We start from the raw sequence: 22,250 nt of genomic DNA, 5'->3' as shown, positions 1-22,250 counted from the left end.
GTTGCCACCTGCTTTCATTTAATGAAGCTAATAAATTCTGCTTTTGCTTTGTCTTTTTTTGTTTGTTTCCACTTGACCCGACCCAGGCCCTTGCAGAGGTCAGGTTTCAGGGTCACAACACATGAGCAGCACATACATAACAGGTATTTTACTGTGTTGCCCGGGGGGCGGTGTACTCACAGTACAGTGATTCATACCGCTGAAAAGCATTCTCTATGTCTCTGACAGGTTTTTGATTGCAGAAAAATGACACACTACCTCTGCTGCACGTGTTATCATTATCTTTTTAGCTATTTTGAGTGCGCCGCGTCAATGTGCCCTGTGAAGATGTGATATATTACATTTTCTGGAGTACTTTGTAACTCCTGCTTAATAAACAAACAAAAGATGTTATCTTGTGTATGCGTTAGATGTATTCTCATATGGACAGCAGCGGCATATTATACTAAATCACGCTGGCATCCTTGTGGATTCTGAAAAATATAATTTTTATGAGATTAACAAAGGCGATCCATCATCGGCAGCCACGACTTGTTCAGATCTAGTCCAGGGGGATTAATTGATCGCTGATTTATTTTCCTTCTCAATCTGTCATCACTCTGCTGCTCACAATTATGCGAGTAAAACAGGAAATTTAGTTTCAAATAGCTTTCATATGACAAGTGGTTCTGGCCAAGCGATGGATTGTAATGAATAATAATGGCTATTTGAGTACGCAATTTTAACAAGATCATCTAATTATATACGATATTTTATTCTTTCTTTCTGTGATGATGATTTCTACAGCATGTGATTGATAAGGTTCTAAGTGCTGGAGGAAAGCGGTGCACAGTGAAACGATGTGCTGCACGAGCACTCTGCTGGCATTGCAAGTTAAACAGAAATGATGGCAAAGATAATAGTCAACCGTGACCTAACGAATGCGATTGGGGCTGTTTTTTTATCAGTCAGTAATTTAGTTAAATTGCTAGGATGGGTACTGGTTTATTATTTATTATGCTGGAAGTAATAAGATGACAGACATGTGTCGACAGGCCTCAGCTTTACACTGGAACTATAATCCACAGTGCAGTGCAACGCTAGAACTTGGCAACTATCTTTGTGCAACAGTGCCTCTCATAAATCTACATACTGATTTATACTGTATGTAAATAGTAAAGATGAACTTTGCAAATACCTAAAACTTCACTTTTTATGGTCGAGATCTCGTTTTTCTGCTTTAATCTAAACTTGACCTACACTTGTTCCTACATTCAAACAGTCATTTCTATGACACCCACATGTTTTGCAGAAAAACGAAGACAGGAAATCAGATATCAATATGTACAGTATTCATAATTTGGTTGTTTCCCCAGTGTGAACAAACTACAACCTCACACCATGTGTGGTAACCTTGGATTTTTCCAGCTCTTCCGCATTGGCATATTGCTCCTGCACTAACAAAATTTGTCTGAATAGTTTATGATTAGCGAGCTCGGGTACTGTCACGAAACATCGTAATCAGAATGAATTTCAGATGAAAAAGACTGTGGCGAACCGAAAAGCTTTCAGCATTCACAAGCAGAGGCATTACCTAGAGAAGTGATGAATTATTATTGATTAACTAAGAAAATTCAACTGATTAAAAATATTTTTCGCTTACCAGTATGGACAAACATGTGTTTGACGTAGTTCTGTTTGGCAGTAAAGGTTTTACTGCAGAGAGTGCATTCATAGGGCTTCTTTTCCCCCTGACCAATTCCTCCTGCAGCCTGTTGCTGCTGAGCTGGCGATTGCGGTACCGAAATAGGGTTGGGGAATGATGGCATTGCGGGGGGCGGCACTGCCACAAACTGGGGTTGCTGCTGGCCAGGAAGGTAAAGGAAAGGCTTGTGGTCTCTAGCCGGCTGTGTAGGAAAGAGTGTGGGCAGGAAGGTGCTTCCAGCAGTGCCCATCACTTGGGAATTGCTGGTCACGGTGAGCGGCATCCTTAGATTGCTGGTGTCTGGCTGGCGCATGTACTGGGACAAAGGGCTGAGTTTGACTGAGTTTTGCAGGGTATGCATCATGCTACTATCACTAGTGCTGTGGGATGTGTCCCCGTCCTCTGTCTTTTGCACTTGCTCTGGGGACGAGTCATTGACCTCTATCTGCACTGGAACTCCTTCCCCTTGGTGCCCTTCCCCGCCACCGTCTCGGCTAAAGCCAGTCAGGTATGGCTGCTGCTCCATTGTATCTGGCTCAGTACTAATGGAGGAGCTCACCCCTGAGTCAAAACTTTCAACCTTGGATTCACTCTCTACACCCTCAATCTGGTCAGTGTCGTCTTGGCAGTCCCCCATAGTTTCATAGCAGCTGTACTCATCATCCTCTTCCTGCTTTACTTTCACGCCTCCCGTTTGTATGCGTACCGGTCGTGGTTGCTTGCGGCAGTGAGTGGACTCAGCTGTGGAGATGAAGCGATCAACCTGCTGAGATCGTTCCTGGATGCGGTTCATCCAGGGCGGATCTTGAGATTGCTGGTCCTTCTGAGTGCTAAGATTCGGATCGTAATTCGTCGACAGAGGGTTAATGTAAAGGGAGCGCTCGCGGGTGCCGTTCTGCAGAGACAGGCCAGGGTAGGAGTACAGAGATGTGTATGCACGATCCACATTTTGCTGTGATGTTGCTTGCATATAACCTGACTCTGCGTCACTGCTGGGCCCAGAGGTGCCAGACTCTGGAGTGCCGCGGGGTGTTTCCTGACCAGAATCTCCTGGTATAACAGGGAACCCCCCTGGCCCAGCCAGGCCCACGTTCTGGGACACGATCCGTGTGCACTCATCAATGACGGTCTTAATCTGAAGGATGCTGGCAGCAGTGAGGATCTGCAGAGCCTCTGATTGAGACACTCGCAGAATCCCACTGTACATAAAGTCTATCAGCTTTTGGATGGATTGTACCGAGACCACAGAAGGGATCTCAATGTCGCTGTAGCCCAAGAGCAGCTTGTCCTGAAAGAAGGGGCTTCCAGCAGCCAGCACGCACCGGTGAGCTCGCAGCATACTTCCATGGATCCGAACAGTCACGTCACAGAAGTGCCCACGGTTGCGCTGCTCATTGAGGGTCTCAAGTACAGAATTGCTGAAGTTGTGGAGATTGATGTTATGAATGCGCTCGGTCATCCCCTTGCAACTGATGTCACCTGCAAGCAGGAAGCAACATGCCTGACTGAACACAACACTAAAAGTCCCGGCACTTTTTTTTTTCACATGTAACAACAAAACATCGTCATTGTTCCCAGCGTCGCTGATAAATTAGGATTAATAAAATCGTGCACAATGGAATACAACAGTTATGACCAAAGGCAATATGATAAGAAGCTCTTTATCCATTCAAGGAAATTGCCTTTCTAAACTGTGTGTAAAAATGTCGTCAACCATGACACAGCAATCAGTTTGAATACGAATTCAATACAACTGCCTGTTATAAATAATAAAAATAATAAAATTCTTTGGAGAATGTCTAAAACAATAAGACAAATGTGTTCATTCTGAGGGGGGGGGGGGGTCTTTCAGTTCAGTCTCATAGTATTAGGAGACAATCCAGTAATTCCAGCTTCTGAGCTACATTTTTCTTCCACATCGCCAAACTGAAGGACAATTAAGATGGTTCCCATCTAATTACTCCAAGTTTCTATCAGTGTGTATTTCTGAAATTCCTCCGAACACCATTAGGTGGTGCACTGGGCTTAGAGGACAAACAGGCCTCTTTTGTTAGCCATGTGTTCACTGTGATGGCGCTTCCTAACTATCCTAGGGATCCGCTAAAACGTGACCCGGCTGATCAGTGTGAGAGATAAATGAAAGTGCTTTTCTTCCATGTCCTCAGCTGAAGGAATAAAAATGAGAACGGTAGTAAGTGTACGAATTGTCTGTTTTGTTCTACAACTGCTTTAAAAATGTATTTATTTAGCACAGAAACATACTTAAGTATAATTTCTGCTTTAAAGTACAGCTGCTGACCTTATTTGAAGGATCATTAAAAACAACTTGTACTGAAACCAAGAAAATTGCCCTCGTTTTTACCTCTCAAAACATACAAAACCAAGTGGAATATTATACTGATTTTTTTTGGGGTTTTTACACTTCATCTGTCAGTGAATTAATTTATTTAAAAAATAGTGCTAATGAAAATATGAGGCAGAATTGAACAAATTACTGCTGAATACACAGGGGAATGTTTGAAGAAACACTTTATAATTTAAAATGTTATTATATAGAGAGTAGAAGTAAAATTAATGTTGGGGGGGGTCAAATGATAAAAACTAGATTTTGTTTTAACCAGTGAAGTTGAATTTAGGTAAAAATTACTGCAAGAGGCAGTACAAAAGTGTCAACACAACGCTTTAGTGCTAATTCCCAGCTCAGTGAATGAAACGTTAAGGAAGAATACGTTATTTTTAAAGAAATGAAAGGAGTATAGTACTCACAGTTAGATGACGTTTTGTTACGAAGATGCTTGTGTGGCTGGTGATGAAGTGCGGGTCAAGCTTCAGTTTGCTGGTGGAGATGGCTGATCAGAGGCCTGGTGCTAGGCAAGGCTGTCAGTCCTCTCTGTCCAAATCATGTGTTGCTCTGCCACAGTGTTTGGAGGGGGGGGGGAGACAGAGGGAGAGAGAGAGTGAGAGTGAGAGAGAGGGAAAAAGACAAAGACAAATCTTAATGCCACATACAGCCTCGTCGATACTGCCACTCCCTTAATGAACCAGGAGCCACATTAGCAGGAGTGTCTGCTGCAACAGATGTGTGAAGAGTTTTTAAAAAGCAAGATGAATGGACGTCGGTGAGTTCACATGACTGAAAACTACAAATCAAGGTTGAAAATAATTTTGGTATTGGCTCCCCCCCCTGCACACACACACACACACACACACACACACACATACACCCACGCACACAGTTGCCTGAGCTTTTGGGCAATAAAACCACACCCTTCCAAAGAAAAAAATTATCTACTTTTTTTCGTGAAGAGCTTTGTTTTTGTTTGAATATTTTGGAAAAGGTCTCAGTCATATTCACCATCCGTGTGTGTGTGCGTGTGTGTGTGTGTGTGTGTGTGTGTGTGTGTGTGTGTGCGCGCGTGTGCGTATCTGTTCCCCTTGTCATTTTCAAATCCACAAATGAAACGGCACAATGTCTCACACAGATGTAAAGCAACGTTTTTAGTTGTAATAATAGAAAAGAGTCAAATATTAAACACACAAGGCTTTCATTGAAAACACAAGAAAGGCATTCAACAACATTAAGCATGTGATGAGCTGCTTTGGTGATGCTAAGGAAGTCTGACACAACTGCTCTCACACTGTACAAACACATTTAGTATGCAAATGTTTGACCCCAAAAAAGAAGACAAAAAAAAATCACAAAATCACATAAAACTCATCAGACTCAAGTCGCACACTCGTGCTATCGTTCAAGAGCAGGGAAACTGGAAAAGGGGGGTTAAAAAAATGCATTGAATCGGTGAAAAAATGCCTCCACCAAACAAATTAGACCCACATTGTTCCAAAGTGCCATCAGGTAATGCAACGAGTGAAGCTTTTAAAGTACCTGGAAATTTTCATGGCATGTTTGGATGTGAATATTTATCATTAATTTGAGGGTGGATGATATTTCTGACACTCAATTTTTTTTTCTTTTGTAAAAGACGTTCAGCAGCAGCCACGCTTGCTACAACAGGAACATGAAGTGCTCTGTAAAACGCCACTAACTACTCTGTGCTGCTGAATGAACAGAACGGGACCAGGATTTGACCAGACCTGCGCATTAATGTTGGAGCAAATTATTCTTTTACGGCTCTCGAGTACTTTCCAACAGCACACCTACTTTGAGACACTGAAGTAAAGCCTGGCTACAGAAACTATGAGATTTTAAGCAGTGACCTCCCTTTTTTTTTTTTTTTTTTTTTCCTTACACACTCGTGTGGAAGGATCATTGGCTGCATTCGGTTCTGCTCTTCTATGCCAAGGTAACAGACACGCGTTAATGTGTAAATGTGGCCCGAAGATGATCATTGTCGTTATAATTGAGCACGCTGAAGCAGAAAATCTGGGCGGAAAAAGTACAGTTAAAGTGTAACTGAGTAGAAATGGCTGAGTTGACGGACTGCTTGGGTCTCGGGCCTCCCTTCGAGAAGCGCCGCACTCTGTGGGACGCTCAGTGCTTGTTTTCCAGACATTTTCGTAACAACTTACAAATTTGATGATTAGATATAGGCATGCAATAACATGTTTAGGAGCAGATGGTGATCACACAATACTCAGATGGATCAAGCTTTCAACCAAACGCAAACAGTTGGTTGTTTTTCAGTTTTGATCTGGATAAAAAAAAAAAATTATTATAAAATGAACCTCCTACATATGAAATATAACTTTAGCCATTTTCTATTCACTATAAAGTTATGTGAGTGACCTAAAATAACACATACAGATGGTTTACTATAAATATATATATTTATATAAGTCTAAACTGAGCGCTGGCGTAGCTGCTAAGTTAGAAACTATGTATAACTGCGACCTGTTGCGTGTGAATGAAACCCTCTTTAAATAATCCTGACTGACAAAGTCAAAGGAAACCCCCTCATACACACACACACACACACACACACACACATATATATATATACATATATATATATATATATATATATATATATATATATATATATATATATATATATTGTTGCACCACCTAAAAAACAATAGCGAGACCATTGTTTTTTACTAGACCGCATACCCACATGTCAAATTTCTTTATCCATTATAATGTCAAATATTTGACTTTTTTTCCTTTTTCCTGCTGGGGTTAGCTTGACATGCAAATGTTATCCAGGTGCCATGGTTGGGTTTTGTGGCTACTGCTCGACAATGCGCACATATATGTTGCTTCTACCAGTCCAGACATGTAAATCCACCTGCCTAATGGGGAAAGTGAGGTGAACGCTGGCAACAAAGGAGTAGGCCAAGGGAAGCGGGCTTCAGTTGCCCAGACTGCCACTCACAACACTGATTCCATTTTAGCCGTGACACAGTGGGTGAGCAGCAGCCAGCGCCTACCTGCAGTGAATTCTAATCAGCCCAGGGGTCTGTCTCCCTCCCTCCCTCCCTCCTGTACCCTGCCTTGGACTAAAGGGGCTGATGATCCTTCAAAATTAATTAGATCCTTGTAGGAGGCGGCCATTTTCTTTCACTTGCTAATACTCCATGGGGAGGAAAAATTTTTTAAATCAAACTAAATTCAGCGTTCGTACCCCACCTCCCCCATATTGGTTTCTTTCTTTCTGCGCCTCTACCTGTTTCCTGTTTCATCACGTTGAACCTCTCCCCGTCTTCCCTTCCTACCCATCTATCTCTCCATCCGTCTATGCCCCCACTCTTCTTCCTCCCTCCTCCCTCCTTACAAACCTTCCCCAACACCCCCCCCCCCCCCCACTCTCTGGCTGCCTCCATGCCCCCAGCTCTGTGTCTGCCTCTGTGGAGTTTGCTGTCAATAAATCCCCAGAGGTCAGTTTGTCTGCTGGAAATCAGACACAATGCTTCAGACCGCCAATGCAACGCATGCTCTGCTGCTGCCGCCACAACAAAGACTAGGGAGGGGTGGAGGAGGAGGAGGAAGAAGGGGGCATTAAAAAAAAAGGGGGGAAAAAAAGGAGGAATTAAGACGGGAAGACGAGGGTTGCAACTTCACCAGGCAGGCTCCAGGTTAATCAGCTGACTGCGTGAGGAGGCGAGCTCGTGGAACACGCTGCACCGAATTGGACATTAGTTAATCAAGGTGGGGTGGGAGGGTTTTGGGGTGGGTGTGAGGGGGGTTAGAATGGTGAGAATGGGGGATGGGGTTGAGAACAGACATAAGAGGCATGGTTATGAAAGGAGCAGTATCAGCCATTTGAATAATGTACATCTTGAATATGCAAATACTGCTTACAACACACACTACAAGCATACATTCAAGGCCCTTGGTACGATTCAGTGTGGAGACAAAAGGGCCGCGGGGCATGATGAAAAAGCTCATGTTCATGGACGCGCATATAGCATCTTGATGGATCTGATGCAGATCTGCACTTATCGAGAGTGTTTTTGTGTTACACCTTATTAACAGTAAGTCTGTCTAAAACCTCCGCTGCTTAACAATCACCGTCCGACGTTGTAATTATTAATTTCAATCATCCAAGCACATTAGCATATAAACTGCCAGAAATCAGGCTGTAATAGTACGTTTTGGATATGGGATCTAATGTAATTCTGTTCACAATGTAAATATGTAGCCAGAACACTGGGGGGGGGGGGGGAATGAAGCAATATTCGTGAGGTAAGTGAAGGGGGCGCGTTTGATAAAGACAGAGTGCGTTCAGCTCACTTCTTTGACAAAATGGGTGCGCACACGCAACTCGGCCTCAAACTTTGCTGAAAAATCAAACGTTAGCCAGCACTATTTTGCCGCTGCACGCTTTGAAAAAAGAAATAAATGAAAAAGTCTGGCCAACGACAGCTGTGTCAGCTAATTAAATCGGAGCAATTTGGAGCGCTGCGTTTCTCTCGTTACCTTTGAGCACTTAACAGGTAAGTAATGCGCCCAACTCCCATACACTCCAAGAAAAGCTGCAGAAAAACCACATCCTCAGTCTCAAGATTTAATTGATTTGGCTTTATTGCAGTCACTGAAAATCATCAACAAGCACACGGAGACTGTTGACAAGTTGAGCCAAGATTTTTCACACAACATTTTTTTTTCCCTTCCCATTTCTACTTCTCCCTCGACCGAAACTGTACGGCGCGACATGTCAGAACCGGTGAAATAGTTTGAATGATTTCGAGTGCAAATCATTGATAATTATAGCGTGTTTAAAATAGACTCGATGCGCAACTATTATTATGAAACATGAAACGGCTTTTGAACTTTGAACTGCCATTTCACCTCAAAACGGAGGCGTACCAGAGATCCCTCCTTCAAAACTGTACTTTCGATTTTAAACTCAAGACCAGGAACGGTTTCAAAACATGAAAATACCTAAATTTACAACACTTTTCCTTTCTCGAATTCCTTCCTTCTTGGTCAAATCATTGTAAAGTAATTACACCACTATAATGTTATAGCCTCTCTTCAGTTGAAATTGCTTCAATGACTGTATTGTTCATGCATTTGTGTGCATCATACGCTAACTGCAGCCACTGTTAACTCTTTAAGGTCCCCTTAATTTAATCACGCTGCAAATCTTTAGTTCCACTGAAATGTCTCCAGTAGCGCAGCACATTAATGTGTTAACATATTCAGCTCAACAGAAAGCCACTCAATGTGACAGGATGTGCAGCTTTCAAATAAATTCCTCTAGCACATAAATAACAATAAACACTGCAATTCAAGTGGAGGACAGTTAAAGTATTTTTTGACAGGACAGCTTGTTCAACTTCGTCACTTTCTGTCAAAAACACACCCACCGCCACCCGTTATCCATAGCAGATCCATTGTACACTTACAGATGGGAGGATAATCTACTTCTAATATACTTTTTTTTTCACACAAAGTCCACACAAACACTTGTGAATTTGTGCTATCAGTATTTTTTTTTGTTCATACTGTATTTTATGAAGAGGATGGGGTGGGGAGTGGGGGAGGTGGGAGGGGGACAAACAGCCACTGCTGGCTTACGGCCATTAAAATTAAAGACGGCAGTCACTTTGGTGATGGAACAGAAAAAAAAAAAATCTCAGAATTGGCAAATGGCTCTGCTTTTGTTAATGAGCATTTGACCAAAAAGAACCATCTGACTACTCATATGATAGTCTCCAAAACACCTCTAACCCCCGAAGCAGATAATGCTAAATTCAAGAGTTATCATTTAGGCACAAGTGTCCAATGCAACTGCCTCTCTACAGCTACTACACACGTCAAGGACATTTTGCCTCTCCAAAAAAGGACCTCACAGGCCATTAAGAGATCTTCACGAACCTACACAGCTGCTCATATAGGACCTCTCTGTCTATTACTAGTGTATCATGATAAAGAGCAGTTAATACATTCAGCTCATCAAGAAATATCAGCGTGTATGCCTCTATTCATATTTCTATTCTCAAAAATTGGACTGTGTAGCTATGAGGAACAGTTTTGTATCTTCAAAGAAAATAAAGCATCTCCTGACTTTCTATCCTTGAGATGTAAACAAGGGGAAAAAAACAGGCGTTTGTGCTGAATTTCGAGGGGACTGACCTTTGTGAAGAAGCGCGCAGCTCTAACACAATAACGAACAAAGCAGGCTCTGAATGTGTTTAGGGTTAAGAGTACACTATGTTTGTCACTATAGTGAGGCCAAACAGAATGAAACCACAGTCTCATCTGTATTTAGAGCTAGAAAAACAGAAAAAAAGATGCTCGCATAAGTTTTATGTAAAGCCGGGTTTCACATGCAGCGCTTTCAAGGTGTCCTGCCTCTCAAAGACAGCACACATACGTGCTGTGGTTAAACAGTAAAGCCTTCTTTCATCAGTCATGGTTAGTGCCTCCACAATGGCACTTTGCTCTGTAAAATTTAAACCTTTAAGTTAACCTGACTAATGATTTAACTGCTAGCAGTGACTTTAAATCACTACTCGACCGTGCGTGCGTGGAATAGTCAGCAGCTTCAGAAGTTGTGTACCATGAGGTTTCACAGCAGCTGCACGAGGGTGCACGAGCCAGCGCGGTGATGGTCCAGCACAGAGCTGAACTTTCACAAATGCACAAGGGTGCTTTAAGCAGGTCAGCTGTTCCGCTAGCTGCTTTTGCTTCAAGGGTCAGCAACCTACCCTCTCTCTCTGGCAAGCACAAGCACAATGTTTGCCGTTTAAAAAAGACATGGTACAAAACTGCTAACATGCTAGCAGGAAAAAAAAGAGAAAATGGTCATTGCAAAAGAAAAAATAGTTTCATGATGCAACATATTTCTTCAGCCTGTAGCTACGGTAACAAAAATACAAATGGCATTGGGATGAAATAAAACTGACTCATTATTCAGGTGAACCGGTGATATCTTCAATACGATGTCTTCAAACACAGATTTTCCTCATTATGTGAATAAGATGGTAAATCCAGAAGACTTAATGGAAGCATGCTGTCCTTATTTGAAGCCATATGGATGTTAGCAGTGTTTAGTTTATTTTTAGTTTGGCAAGCTGTTGTGTAGTAAATACAGATGATTATATATGTCTCATCAGATCATTTGACATATGACCCATCTAAAAGTGCAATGCTGACGCACTGAAACACTGCCGACCACAACCGTGCCCTAAACACGCTTTGACCAAGCGCTGGTCTGATCCACTGGTCTGCAGGCTGAGCAATGTGATTTAGAGCTAATGACTTAAACAAAAATTGGCACATAGGTAAGGTTTTCTGGTAATCCATCAAGGGGTGGCAATCTAACCACATTAAGAAATTTCATCCATACAATAGCGTGTTGCGAGATTAACTTGTTAAGCAAGCCAACTACAGAATTTCACAAGCACTCAGGGAAAGGCCAAAAACTAAAGATTTCCACTCTTTCGGCCTTGTGTTAATCTCTAGATGTTATTTAGACATTTGAGCTGACTGAAATTTCACAGCAGCACACTCAAAGTACAGATAAGTCATCGGTCCCTCGTGAAAACGGCGCTCGCATAAGGACAATAAGATCATTCATGTAAAGAGGAAATCAGCTCTCGTCGGGCATTTATGATGAGTACGTTTTAAGAAACTACTGCCAACACTGTAAGCCACACCCTCTTACTCAGTAAATACACCTTTTGGAGGAAACAAAGAGGTAAATGGAGAAGTTTAAAGGAAAATATGCAAACTTGGACATGTGACAAAACAAAGCTTATGAACTTCATGGGAATCACATGTAAGGCTTCTACTAACACAGTCCAATTTAGTGTCAAACCTGGACAGTCTAATCTCAAAATGGGCCTGTGCATTGCCTGGAAAGCCTGTTGTTTGTGCTTGTTGTTTTCCTAGCAATGACATCAGGAAAAACTATGTAAGCAACACCAGTTAGTGTGGTTATACAAGTTCTATAGCATATCAGAGGTTGCGTAAACATAACCACTTCTTGTGTCCTTGTGTGACCGTGACGATGACTATATGTTTTTCAAATGATATCAAATGAGCTGATGGTAGCTGTTTGGCTGTTTTTTTAATAGATTTTTACCACCCGATGTGTTAGCTGTTAACACGCTCATTAATTTCTGATCTTTCCATTTCCTGTTTGCTTTGTTGGTGCCCAAAAAACAAAAAAATGCCATTAGCAGTAAAGTCTTCTCCAAGATCGATCATATTTAAAGTAGGGAAATTGATTTAAAAGGCGTTTAAGTGATGATGACAATGTTGCGTTTCTTACTGGACTTCCTTATGTTTTCCAAAGACAACAACTGGTGGAGCTGTACAATGCTGTAATTTGTAATTACAGAGCAAACCGCACTTGCTTTGTAACGAATTTCCATTACCTTACATGGCTTGCGTTGTTTGTTGCTGTGCAATGTGTCACCGTCAACACAACAAGATATTTGCGTGTTCACCATTGCTACACTTCCTATTGTTCCTTGTGCATTTTAGTGTAGCCCAGGTTGTCCTCTCTGATCTGTTTTAATGTAAAAAAAAAAAAAAAAAAAAGCAGAGAGACCACAGGGTCACCTCAGCACAAAGCGCCGATAATATCAGCTCCGTTTATGATAATCCTCTGGCCCTTTGGCCTTGCTAATGCTCATGAATTGTTGGTCAGTGTGGTCTTTTGAATGCAGCAGAATTATTATCGTTGATGCTAACAATCTATAGCTCATAAGCCCCAGAGTGTAACCTAAGCTGATCAGCTGTTTCTGGTAATATTACTATAAAAATCGTGCCACAGGCCTGTGAGTATTTTCGGCAGGTCATGTAACAAATGTGCCACTTCTAAGTCATTTGTGGTGCCACGGTTTGATGGAGAGGCCCAGGAATGCATATGCCTTTATTCCTGGTCATGTGACTGTGTGTTAGGTGAAGTTAACAGGGTACGTACAATAGCTATGTGTGTCTTTGTCTATTTGTGTGACCTTCCTTCCTATAAATGCATGTTGGAAGTGAGCCTAAAGAGAAGTGGGAATAAGAAACATGCTTTGTGAATGAATGAATGATTGTTTAGACACTAGCCAGCAGCACAGCTCACTCTAGTGAAAGACTCTAAATTGGATTCACGTTGTTTAATCCGTTCACAGAAATTTTTTTTTAAAAAGAGCTTAAAGTGAGTTTACATAGCAGCTGCCACAAGGTCATGTATGGACGTTTTCACGTGCAGCGTCCCACTGCTGCCACAACCAGCAACCATTGCATTGAATTTCAAGCCGCCCAACTATCTCATGGAGACACATGGACTGCATCTACAATAAAAATGTAATGCAGGTGTTACGAACGTCACTAGAACGATCCCACTGGGTCACTTGATAAATGTCAAACTTATTGTCAACAAACCTGGCAACTCGGATAAAACTGAACATTTGCCTTGCCATCTGGTTGTCATTGAACAGGTTAGGCATGCATTTTCTTTGTCACCTAAACCAACAGTCCTAATAATAATAATAAAAAAAGACAATCTATAGTTTACTATTCATTAAAACAAAAAGCTGTTAGACAAATTAACTATTATTTTCAGACTCTTCAAAACCTAAACGTGTCTTGATATAGATACAATTCAGGGCAATAAATAACATGGATGGTATAAGAACAGATATGCCTTTTCAAGATGAAAATGCAAGAGAAAAATTCCCTTGTTGAAGATTTTCTTTCAATAAGAAAAATACCTGACAGTGATTTCCTAAGGCTGTATTTAAAAAAAGAAAAGACGAGAAAAAAAACAACTAATGACTTACTCAATAAAAAAAGAAAGAAAATACAGTTTTAGATTATGTGAAAATACTCTAAGGTTTCAGCAAACGTAATATTTGATAAAACCACAACACAAATACTATTGTGTAAATAAAATAATTCCCCCTTAGTTTACCCAAAGCACAGTGCATACCAATGTACCTCGAGCGAGAGTGTGCACAATCTTAACATTTTGGCTGGTGTGAGTACAGTTTAGTGGAATGAGGCTTAAAAAGTCTCCTCGATGCCAAGAATGAAGCCGGGAACTTACAGCGCTTATATTTATTGTGAAAAGCTGAAAAACTTACAAAGGACACTACTGCTCTTTGCAGTTTTCTCATACTCTCTTTAGATACTCTCCCCTTCAGCTAGGCAGTGAGCTCACCATGACTTGTAGAAAACCATATGGGTAGCAGGGTGAACTGAGGACACACATGCACCTTGGCAAACATACAACTTTGCTATTAGAATCCAGGATATATTTTTCACATCAGTTGAATACCTAGGCCTGCTTGTGTGTTTAAAGAGAAAGAACATTAATTAGGTTTAAATGCTCCTTCCATGCAACCGACAAAATAAATGTTTCTAAGACACGTTATTAAAATGAGTTCTAAAGAAGTTTAAACATCTTCAATAAAGGAAGAAAAAAAAAGAAACTCTTCCGTTGTGAAATTGTTGTGAAATAACTTCTGATCAAGTTCTTACATGAGATTTGGCTCCTGCAGCACAAATATAAAAGCTTTAATAACAACTGCATGAACCAAGAGAGTGTAATGGAAACACATGATCATACCCACCGTGTTTGTAATGTATATACTGTATACATGTGACACAAGGAGACCGCAACTGCAAAAACAAAGCAGCTGGCATTGCACTTTAAATGACAAAATTTAAAAAAAATCTTAAGACTAATAAACATATTTCTTATCGTGTGAGCAGGCTAATATTAATTCTGGTCCTGTACCAAGTTCATGTGTAAACATTAAAATAAAACCTTATCCGACGGCAAGTGTGTGATGAGTTTCTCCCCTGTGGGACGCTCCTTTTAGATTTTGCTTTATTTTGGAGAAAGTAAACATTCAAACCTAAAACCATATACTATGAAGCTATGCAGGAAGTAAGGATATTAAGCGGGTTTCATGAGACTTTATAAAGTTTTATAGCCGAACAAAAGCTTACTGACGACCGGCTGTAACACTGGCAAATACTTATTCAGGCTCAATTTGTGCTTTCATTACGCATTCCTGTGATACTTGCAGGGAGGGAAGATTCCAAAACAAAAGTCCTTTGAAAACTGAAAAACGCGTCATAAAGTTTTTATGCTGCACGATCTTATAGTCGCACCAGGTTCAGTTAAGGTTTAATAAAAGTTCTGAACTAAAAGGGCACATATTAAAAAAACAAGACAAAAAAAACAACTCAATGAATTTTGAAAAGAAGGAGAAGAAAAAGTCTGGAGCTGTAAATATTCCTGAAATATTATTTATGGATAATATACCCTGATTGGGTTTCTTTTAAAAAATAAAAATAAATAAAAGCCTCTCATTTGATTCCAAAATATTTTTTATGCTTTCTTCACCACATCTTCAATAACAAAATACAATTTTCCTCCCTGTAAACAAGTGATTTTGTCTTCAATCCTTGCTTTATAGCTGGAAGGAAATCCCCATAACACACTGTAACAGTGTTTTTGTGTTGCATTATGCAGCTAACGGGGAAATTCATTCCTTACTGACAAAGGCAGCCTGTGCAGATTGTCAATAGGTTTTGTGATTGATTTGTATATTCAGGGATAAAAATAATGTAATATAAAGAGAAGCATGTAATGTGTGGAAAGGGTGATTTGTGGGTAGAAGGATCCAAGCCAGTTAGCCAGGAGGTAGCTAGCCTGCCAACAATTTCTAGTTTGCAAAGCGTAATCCAACGATCCAGCAAGGAAGAACTATCATTATATTTTACTAGCATCAAGGGATACAAGGAAAATAGAAATGGAAAATAATTTAATCACTGATACTTTAGAGGCACCTGAGTTTTTTGGGAGTTACCATGGCAGCTAGGGACTCAAATGTTGCGTTACAGCTGCAAATGCTGTAAAACAGGAGTCTTACCAATAAACATAAGGTGAGAAACTTTATTCATTCTTCTTAAACAAAACCAAATCCTTAAGCTTAAAGTCTATTAAAGGCTTAAAGGCTACTCTGTAGTTAATTACAAGACTTATTAACTTTAAGATGTGCACCTGAAAACAGTCTCTGTTGGCAATCACATCAAAGATGAGCCTTACTCCAAAGGGGGGAATATTCATCTAACGAGTATCATACAGGGAGGGAAAAAAAAAATAAAAAGCTGGGAAAAGATAAACTCTGCCTGAGACAAAAAGGCCAAGCAGTTAACAAGCACTGTGACATTCTGGATGCAATCCACAAAGTGGCTTGTTATATCGATGGATCTCTGCTGCATTCCCAAAATGGCTGCCAAATATGTTCAACTGAGCCAGACAAAGTGCCACAATGGACTCAAGTGCAAGTCTGCTGTCATACGATGGTAAAGACCTGACTTGAAATTTTAGTTTAAATTACAGTATTGATTTTACTTCATCTGTAAAGGCGCGCCATTACCGCGAGGAGGAATTTTATTTGGTTCGTTTCTTTGCCGTTGTATTGCCAGCACATGCCAGAATTTTCAGCCAAATGTAGACTTTCCAAAATAAAATTATAAATACAGAGTACACATGGCAGAACGAGCGAGGTGAATTCCTCTCATGACCAGCGCTACACGCCCTCCCACACCTCTCCAGTTCGTTTCACTACATAGTGTAGCTCCCAAGGCCAAAAAAAACCATTTCAGGGCAACTGCACTGCAACAATATGATCCTTTCAAATATTTATAAATATAATCATGTAAGTTCAGGACCACCACGCTTACCTGGTAACAGCCTGGTGAAGATAGCTGAATGGCGTGGGAATACCAACAACCAATGAAGCATTGCGGAGGCTTCAGAAAGATGTCTCTATCTTGTCTTTTTGGGCATCAGTGCCTTATTTCACTTATTTCTTTTTTTATTTTTTATTTTTTGGAAATCTGACCTACCATCTGTGTCCATGTACAGTACAAGATGATTGTTTTTTTTTTCCTGGTTATATGTGTCTTACAAAGAAGCACTTATTACATTAGTACAGCATGGTACCCTTACACATTTTCACTTGAGTAAACCCAAATAATCAGGTGGGAGAAAATGTGTGAAAGCGTGACTAAATCAGTCAAAAACACTTCAAAACTGAATGCTGGGCACACATTGCGCCAGTTTTCTGGTCAATAATAATAAACTGGCAAATGTGAAGAGACGGTGACAAGCTACAGCGGACGAGTGAAGGATGCTGAAGCCAAAAGAAAATTGGGATTGATTGCCGCATGTGGATTAACTGATCACCCCCCACCCCTTCCACACACACACACACTCACACACACACAGCCTCTTTCTTCCATGTGAGTATAGGTGTACAGTTTATCTGCTGGGTTTCCTCACACAATAACCACTTTCCTTGATGTGCAGACGTACTCTTAAATATTCATTAGTCATGGGTGGGTTTGAGCCGTGACACAGAAAGTGGGCAAATGGCGATGGCTCAAACCCTGTGAATATTAATGTGTGTGGAATTTATACATGTAAATACCCGTTCCTGACTTAACTGAGATGAAACCGGGCACCTGATCCACGGACTACAAACACTCCCAAAGCACATAATGGCTTACCCTCGCTCAGCAGCTCCTGTACACCTCTGTAGTGATAAAACAAGAGTTTTTGACATCAAGCCATGGCGAGAGCTCACTTACAGCCAAGACAAGTACCCTCCAATTCATCAAAACAATAAAATGTCCACAAATGCAGGTGCTACGCCTTTTTTGGGGGGGGGTTTACTATAATTTTTGAGTTTCTTTTCAGTTGAAGGGCGTTCAATTCAGTGTACACATTGTGACAATATAATTTTTACTTTCTCATTATTTCCTCACCCACATGCAACCTGTCAAATCAGCGTGCTCTAATTCATGGGACAGAATTGCAATTATGCCTGGCTTTAGTCTCACATCAAGGAGAGGGGAGGAGGGTGGGGTGGGTGGGTGTGTGGAGGGGGTGAAGGAAATGTTGCATTTCTCCTACAAACATGCTGCACGCTCAGCTCCGTGTTTTCCAAATGTGTCCATTCAGAAAACAAACGATCCAGTGCTGCCACCAATTACGTAACCGAGCCTATAGACAAGCAAGTCATTTACGTTGTGGAGGCATATTCTGAATGAAGGCGGGCAGGAGGAAGTGATCACAACAAAAGTAGGGGGAAAAAAACAGAGGCAAACGCAGAATCGTAAAAAAAAAAAAAAAAAAAGGAAGAGAGAAAGAAAGAAAAAAAACTACACACGCTCTGACACACACACACAGGTGCACATCCACAGATCGAGTCTGCGCTTTAAGGACGTGGACGCGGCGTTTCTCTCGTGCCTGTCAAACCCGGGACCGGTCTCTTGTTTGGGGCTATTCACTGACCAAACCAACACCAACCTGTGACATGACTAATGCGTTGACGCAAAGCTTTATACCTGGAAACAACTCCCGGGCTCCAGCCGGGTCTGTGGCTATTAATCAGACACGGAACGTGCTGTATTATAGAAACTATCAGCGGCGCTCGCGTTAGACACAAGGACACGCCGTATTACTCTCTTTATCTGACAAAGCCGAGCGCTTTGGGACAACATCTGTTTGCCACACACACACACACACGCATGCACGCACACACACACACGCACGCTCTCTGCCCCTGTCCATCTCCCAGTCACACGCGCGCGTGCACGCTCGCGATCGAGCACGGAGAGAGCACTGAAGGACTGACATGTTGCTCGGGATGAACTCTCTGTGGCCCTTTCAATAAATTCATCCGCGTATATTAATCTATATACACACATATGCACGCATCTATCTATTTTTTTTTTTAATTGCGCAAACAATACACATATTTTGACTTTAATCAAGAGGCGAAGCGCCGCTGTGCTGCCATGTAACAAGGAAGAGCGAAGGAATCACGAGTTGCCCATTAATATTTTGCAACAAAATGTCTCAAAAGGAACACAGAGAGCCTCTCTTGCAACTTTAATTACACCAGAGCATGGCTTCGTATCTAGGCCAGCCTCACATGGTAAACATTTTTTTTAAATCTACTGTAGGGTATGAATTTAAAACGGGGGGAGGGAGCGATTGCGACAGTTTAAAGTGAGCTTTTATTTTTGGGAGAAACATGGCACCAAAATCCAGACCAAAAGAGTCCCACCAGATCCAGTTCTTATTTATCCCAGAAACTGGACCTGCAGTATTGCTTTACCTACAGACACAATATTAGCCAGCCTCCCCTCGCCTGCTGAGCACATCTGAACGTAACCCCATCTCATAAATGCAACGGCGTAATGATATTAATTCACAAAAAAATGTAGGCTAGACATCTGTCTCAGTGTGAGCCGCTTCGCCCCAAGGATAGATTTCACGCGTGCACAAAAAAAAGCAAAAAAAAAAAAAACAAAAAAAAAAACAAAACCCAACCACCTCTCCCGGTAAGTTTAACAAACTGAAATGCATTTAAGATAGTTTTCTAGTGAGAGTATATAAGAGCGGTAGGAAGGAGAAGAAGAAGAAAAAAAATGCAATAAGGAAACGTGTTTCCTCTGACTCAAATAACTGACCTAAAAGCCAAATGCGCACGTCGCCTGCCACAGTTGTTCCGGGCTCACAGTGTGTAAAATGTGAGCAGGCAGCCCGCGAGCATCGCTCAGGCTTTCGCTGATTGAGAGAAACAGACCTGTGAACACACTTTGACCGGAGTAGTATTGTTCTCAAGTGTCCCCCCCCCCCCCCCACCACAACCACCACCACCTCTCCACTGTCCGGCTCACGGGTAAATCTAAAAGTAAAGGGGGCACAGTCAGAATAATGACAGATGGCAAACTTGCGTCACGCCAGGGCAGCGCGTTTTTTGGTAGTCGAATATAGATGGACAACAAAACCCCCTGGCAGCCAAAACTGAATACCCTCACCCCTACCTACCTACCTACCTACCCTGCCACCACCACCCCCTTCCTCCTCTAATCTAACGCAAGGGGCTCGTTTCATTAGGCTACATTTCGGACGCTGGCATCACGTTTATTGAACGTTCGTGACCCTCCAAAGAATGAAGTTTCCAATGTTTGCGGAGATTTTTGGGGGGGCTGGTAACGCCAGCCACAACTACATGGGAAGTGAGTGGCATTTTCATGCATTTCACCCGAAAGTCAGCGAGCATGTTTTAATCCCCGATAGAGGAAATTCCTTGTATTCCCCCCCTTCTCTCTCTCTCCCGCTCCCTCTCTCTCTAATAATAGCGGCAGAGATGTTGTAAAGACCCATCCCTTTTCCTACTTTTCTCTCAATTTCTTACCTGCACTTCGAAGCTCGTTCACAAGAAGAAAAAAAAGTGGCGACAGCGTTTCCACGGCGTTCCCCCCCCTGACGAAGCGCGCTGAGTTGATGTCTTTTTTTTCCTTCTTCTTTTAATATGTTCCCTTACTTTGTTTCATTTCTCACTTCCATCTTCTTTTCATCTCATCAATAAACACACGCTGCAGCCTACCTTCATAGAGCAGCTCGGTTCAAGTGTGCCCTCCCATTTTTTAACTATACATCGAGTACTTTGAGGGGTGGTGGTGGTGGTGGAGGAGGAGGGAGGGGGGGGTGAACGGGCAGGCACGCCTTTTCACTTAAAGCTGCTATTGGAAGAACAGTGCACTGTCTTGGGTTGGATCAGAAATCCGTCAACATTATTGCGCCCCAATCGCAGGGAGCGCGGTGGGACGGTCAAACCGGCTCCATTATGGCTCTCTGGAAGTGGTAGGAGTTGTAGTAATAGTAGTTGTAGCGGGCTAATAGCGTTCAACCTACTCATTTGCCACTGCCTAAGCAGCAACACGGCAGTTTATATAAGTGGAAGTCGGGCTGTGAAAGTGAGCGGTGCCTGTAAAAGGATGAGGGTTAAACAGGCTCGCAGTGACGATGAAAAGCAGGCGAATCTCTTCCTGAACCCATAAATCCCCCCACTTCTTCTTCTTCTTTTTTTTATGTAATTCACTCATTTTTATTACGTGGCTTTCAGCGCCAACAGTTTTAAAATCTCTGCGCTCGCAAATGTGAATGAACTCCGAAATCAATCCCCCACTTTGGGATGAAGAAGGACAGGGGGAATTGTCGGTTACACGTCCATCACGCGTCTGAACTTCTGATTGGACGCCGCCTCTGCCTGTACCGCGAGCCAGCTGCGCCGACGCTTCCCATTGGACGCCGACGCCGTCGCTCACTTCCAGCGCCAACAAGCTAGATTGTCTGCCGTGTCTTCTACTTTCTACGCATTTCTATTTTCTCATTTATTTATTTTTTAACGTCCCGAGCTGACCTCGGGTTTGCGAGCAGGGGGAAAAAACGGTGTCGGTTCAGCCGGCCAATCAGATTTGGTTGAGCCGCTGCTTTTCCCCTTTTGTTGTTGTTGATTTTTTTGTCATTATCCAGTGCCTTGAGATATATTCTGGCTGCCTTAGAAAAAAAAGCAGTAATGGGTCATGTGGGATCCCCCCCCACCCCACCCCCAACCTCCCCGCACCCACCGCCTTAATGCCCCCCTCCCTGTCTAGACAGTGACAGGTGTGCGTGTGTGCGCACACTCTTGTCTGTAGTTCACATCGGAATAATGAACCACGTAGAAGGTAGTGTATAACAGATACTTTAAATAAAATATGTATGTGTGTGATTAGGGTGTGCAGTGGACGGAGTGTTCAGTGTAAGCTTCCCTGCTTCTTGAAAGACAAGCTTTTTACTTGACAAAGAGGTCAACTAAGGTTAGCCCCATGTGACAAACCGTCCTGCGTCCCGAGCTGAGCTGCTGGGTGAAAGAGGGATGTTCAAACGAATAAATAAATAAATAAAAACTCTCTTTAAGCAAAGCTACACTCTTGAACTTTGCGTGCAAAACCCTCCAGCTGTACAGGAGAGACAGAGGTGGGTAGGCTCTCGGAAGCTGGGTAGGCTCCTTACGGATATTGTTGTGCGAGCACCGCGGTGAGCACCCAGGGCACTCTCAGTTGACTGTGCGCGCCATCTGCAGGACTGCGATGTGGATTAATACCGCGGGTTCAACGGAGGACACCCTTCCGTCACTGCTTTGACCTACATTAACCAGGAACAGTGTAGGAACACCACTACCGGCCTTAATGCGATCGGTTGCAATCCGACAATGAATCACGAAAACCAAAAAAATGCCTTTAATACTTATTCCAAATCAGAATGATCACAATCTCAGATCACAAACAGAAAAAAAT

At 42.1% G+C, this 22,250-nt stretch overlaps 1 protein-coding gene across 1 annotated transcript in view; it reads right to left on the bottom strand.

The window, feature by feature from the left end:
• zbtb20 (zinc finger and BTB domain containing 20) overlaps positions 1-20,585 on the bottom strand; it is a 33,872-nt gene extending 13,287 nt beyond the window's left edge. The window contains exons 1-3 of the mRNA XM_084942241.1: positions 20,324-20,585; positions 4,451-4,595; positions 1,643-3,163 (exon numbers count right to left, since the gene is read on the bottom strand). Coding sequence (XP_084798367.1) covers positions 1,643-3,143 — 1,501 coding nt within the window. The 5' untranslated portion in view covers positions 3,144-3,163; positions 4,451-4,595; positions 20,324-20,585. The remainder of the gene's footprint in view (positions 1-1,642; positions 3,164-4,450; positions 4,596-20,323) is intronic.
• Between the last annotated feature and the right edge of the window lie 1,665 nt (positions 20,586-22,250).

This window comes from Perissodus microlepis, chromosome 10, assembly GCF_051167445.1.
Source record: "Perissodus microlepis isolate ML-2025 ecotype Zambia chromosome 10, ASM5116744v1, whole genome shotgun sequence".
Taxonomy (NCBI): Eukaryota; Metazoa; Chordata; class Actinopteri; order Cichliformes; family Cichlidae; genus Perissodus; species Perissodus microlepis.
The sequence above is the reverse complement of the archived record's forward strand: the minus strand, read 5'-3'. Positions and strand labels throughout refer to the sequence as shown.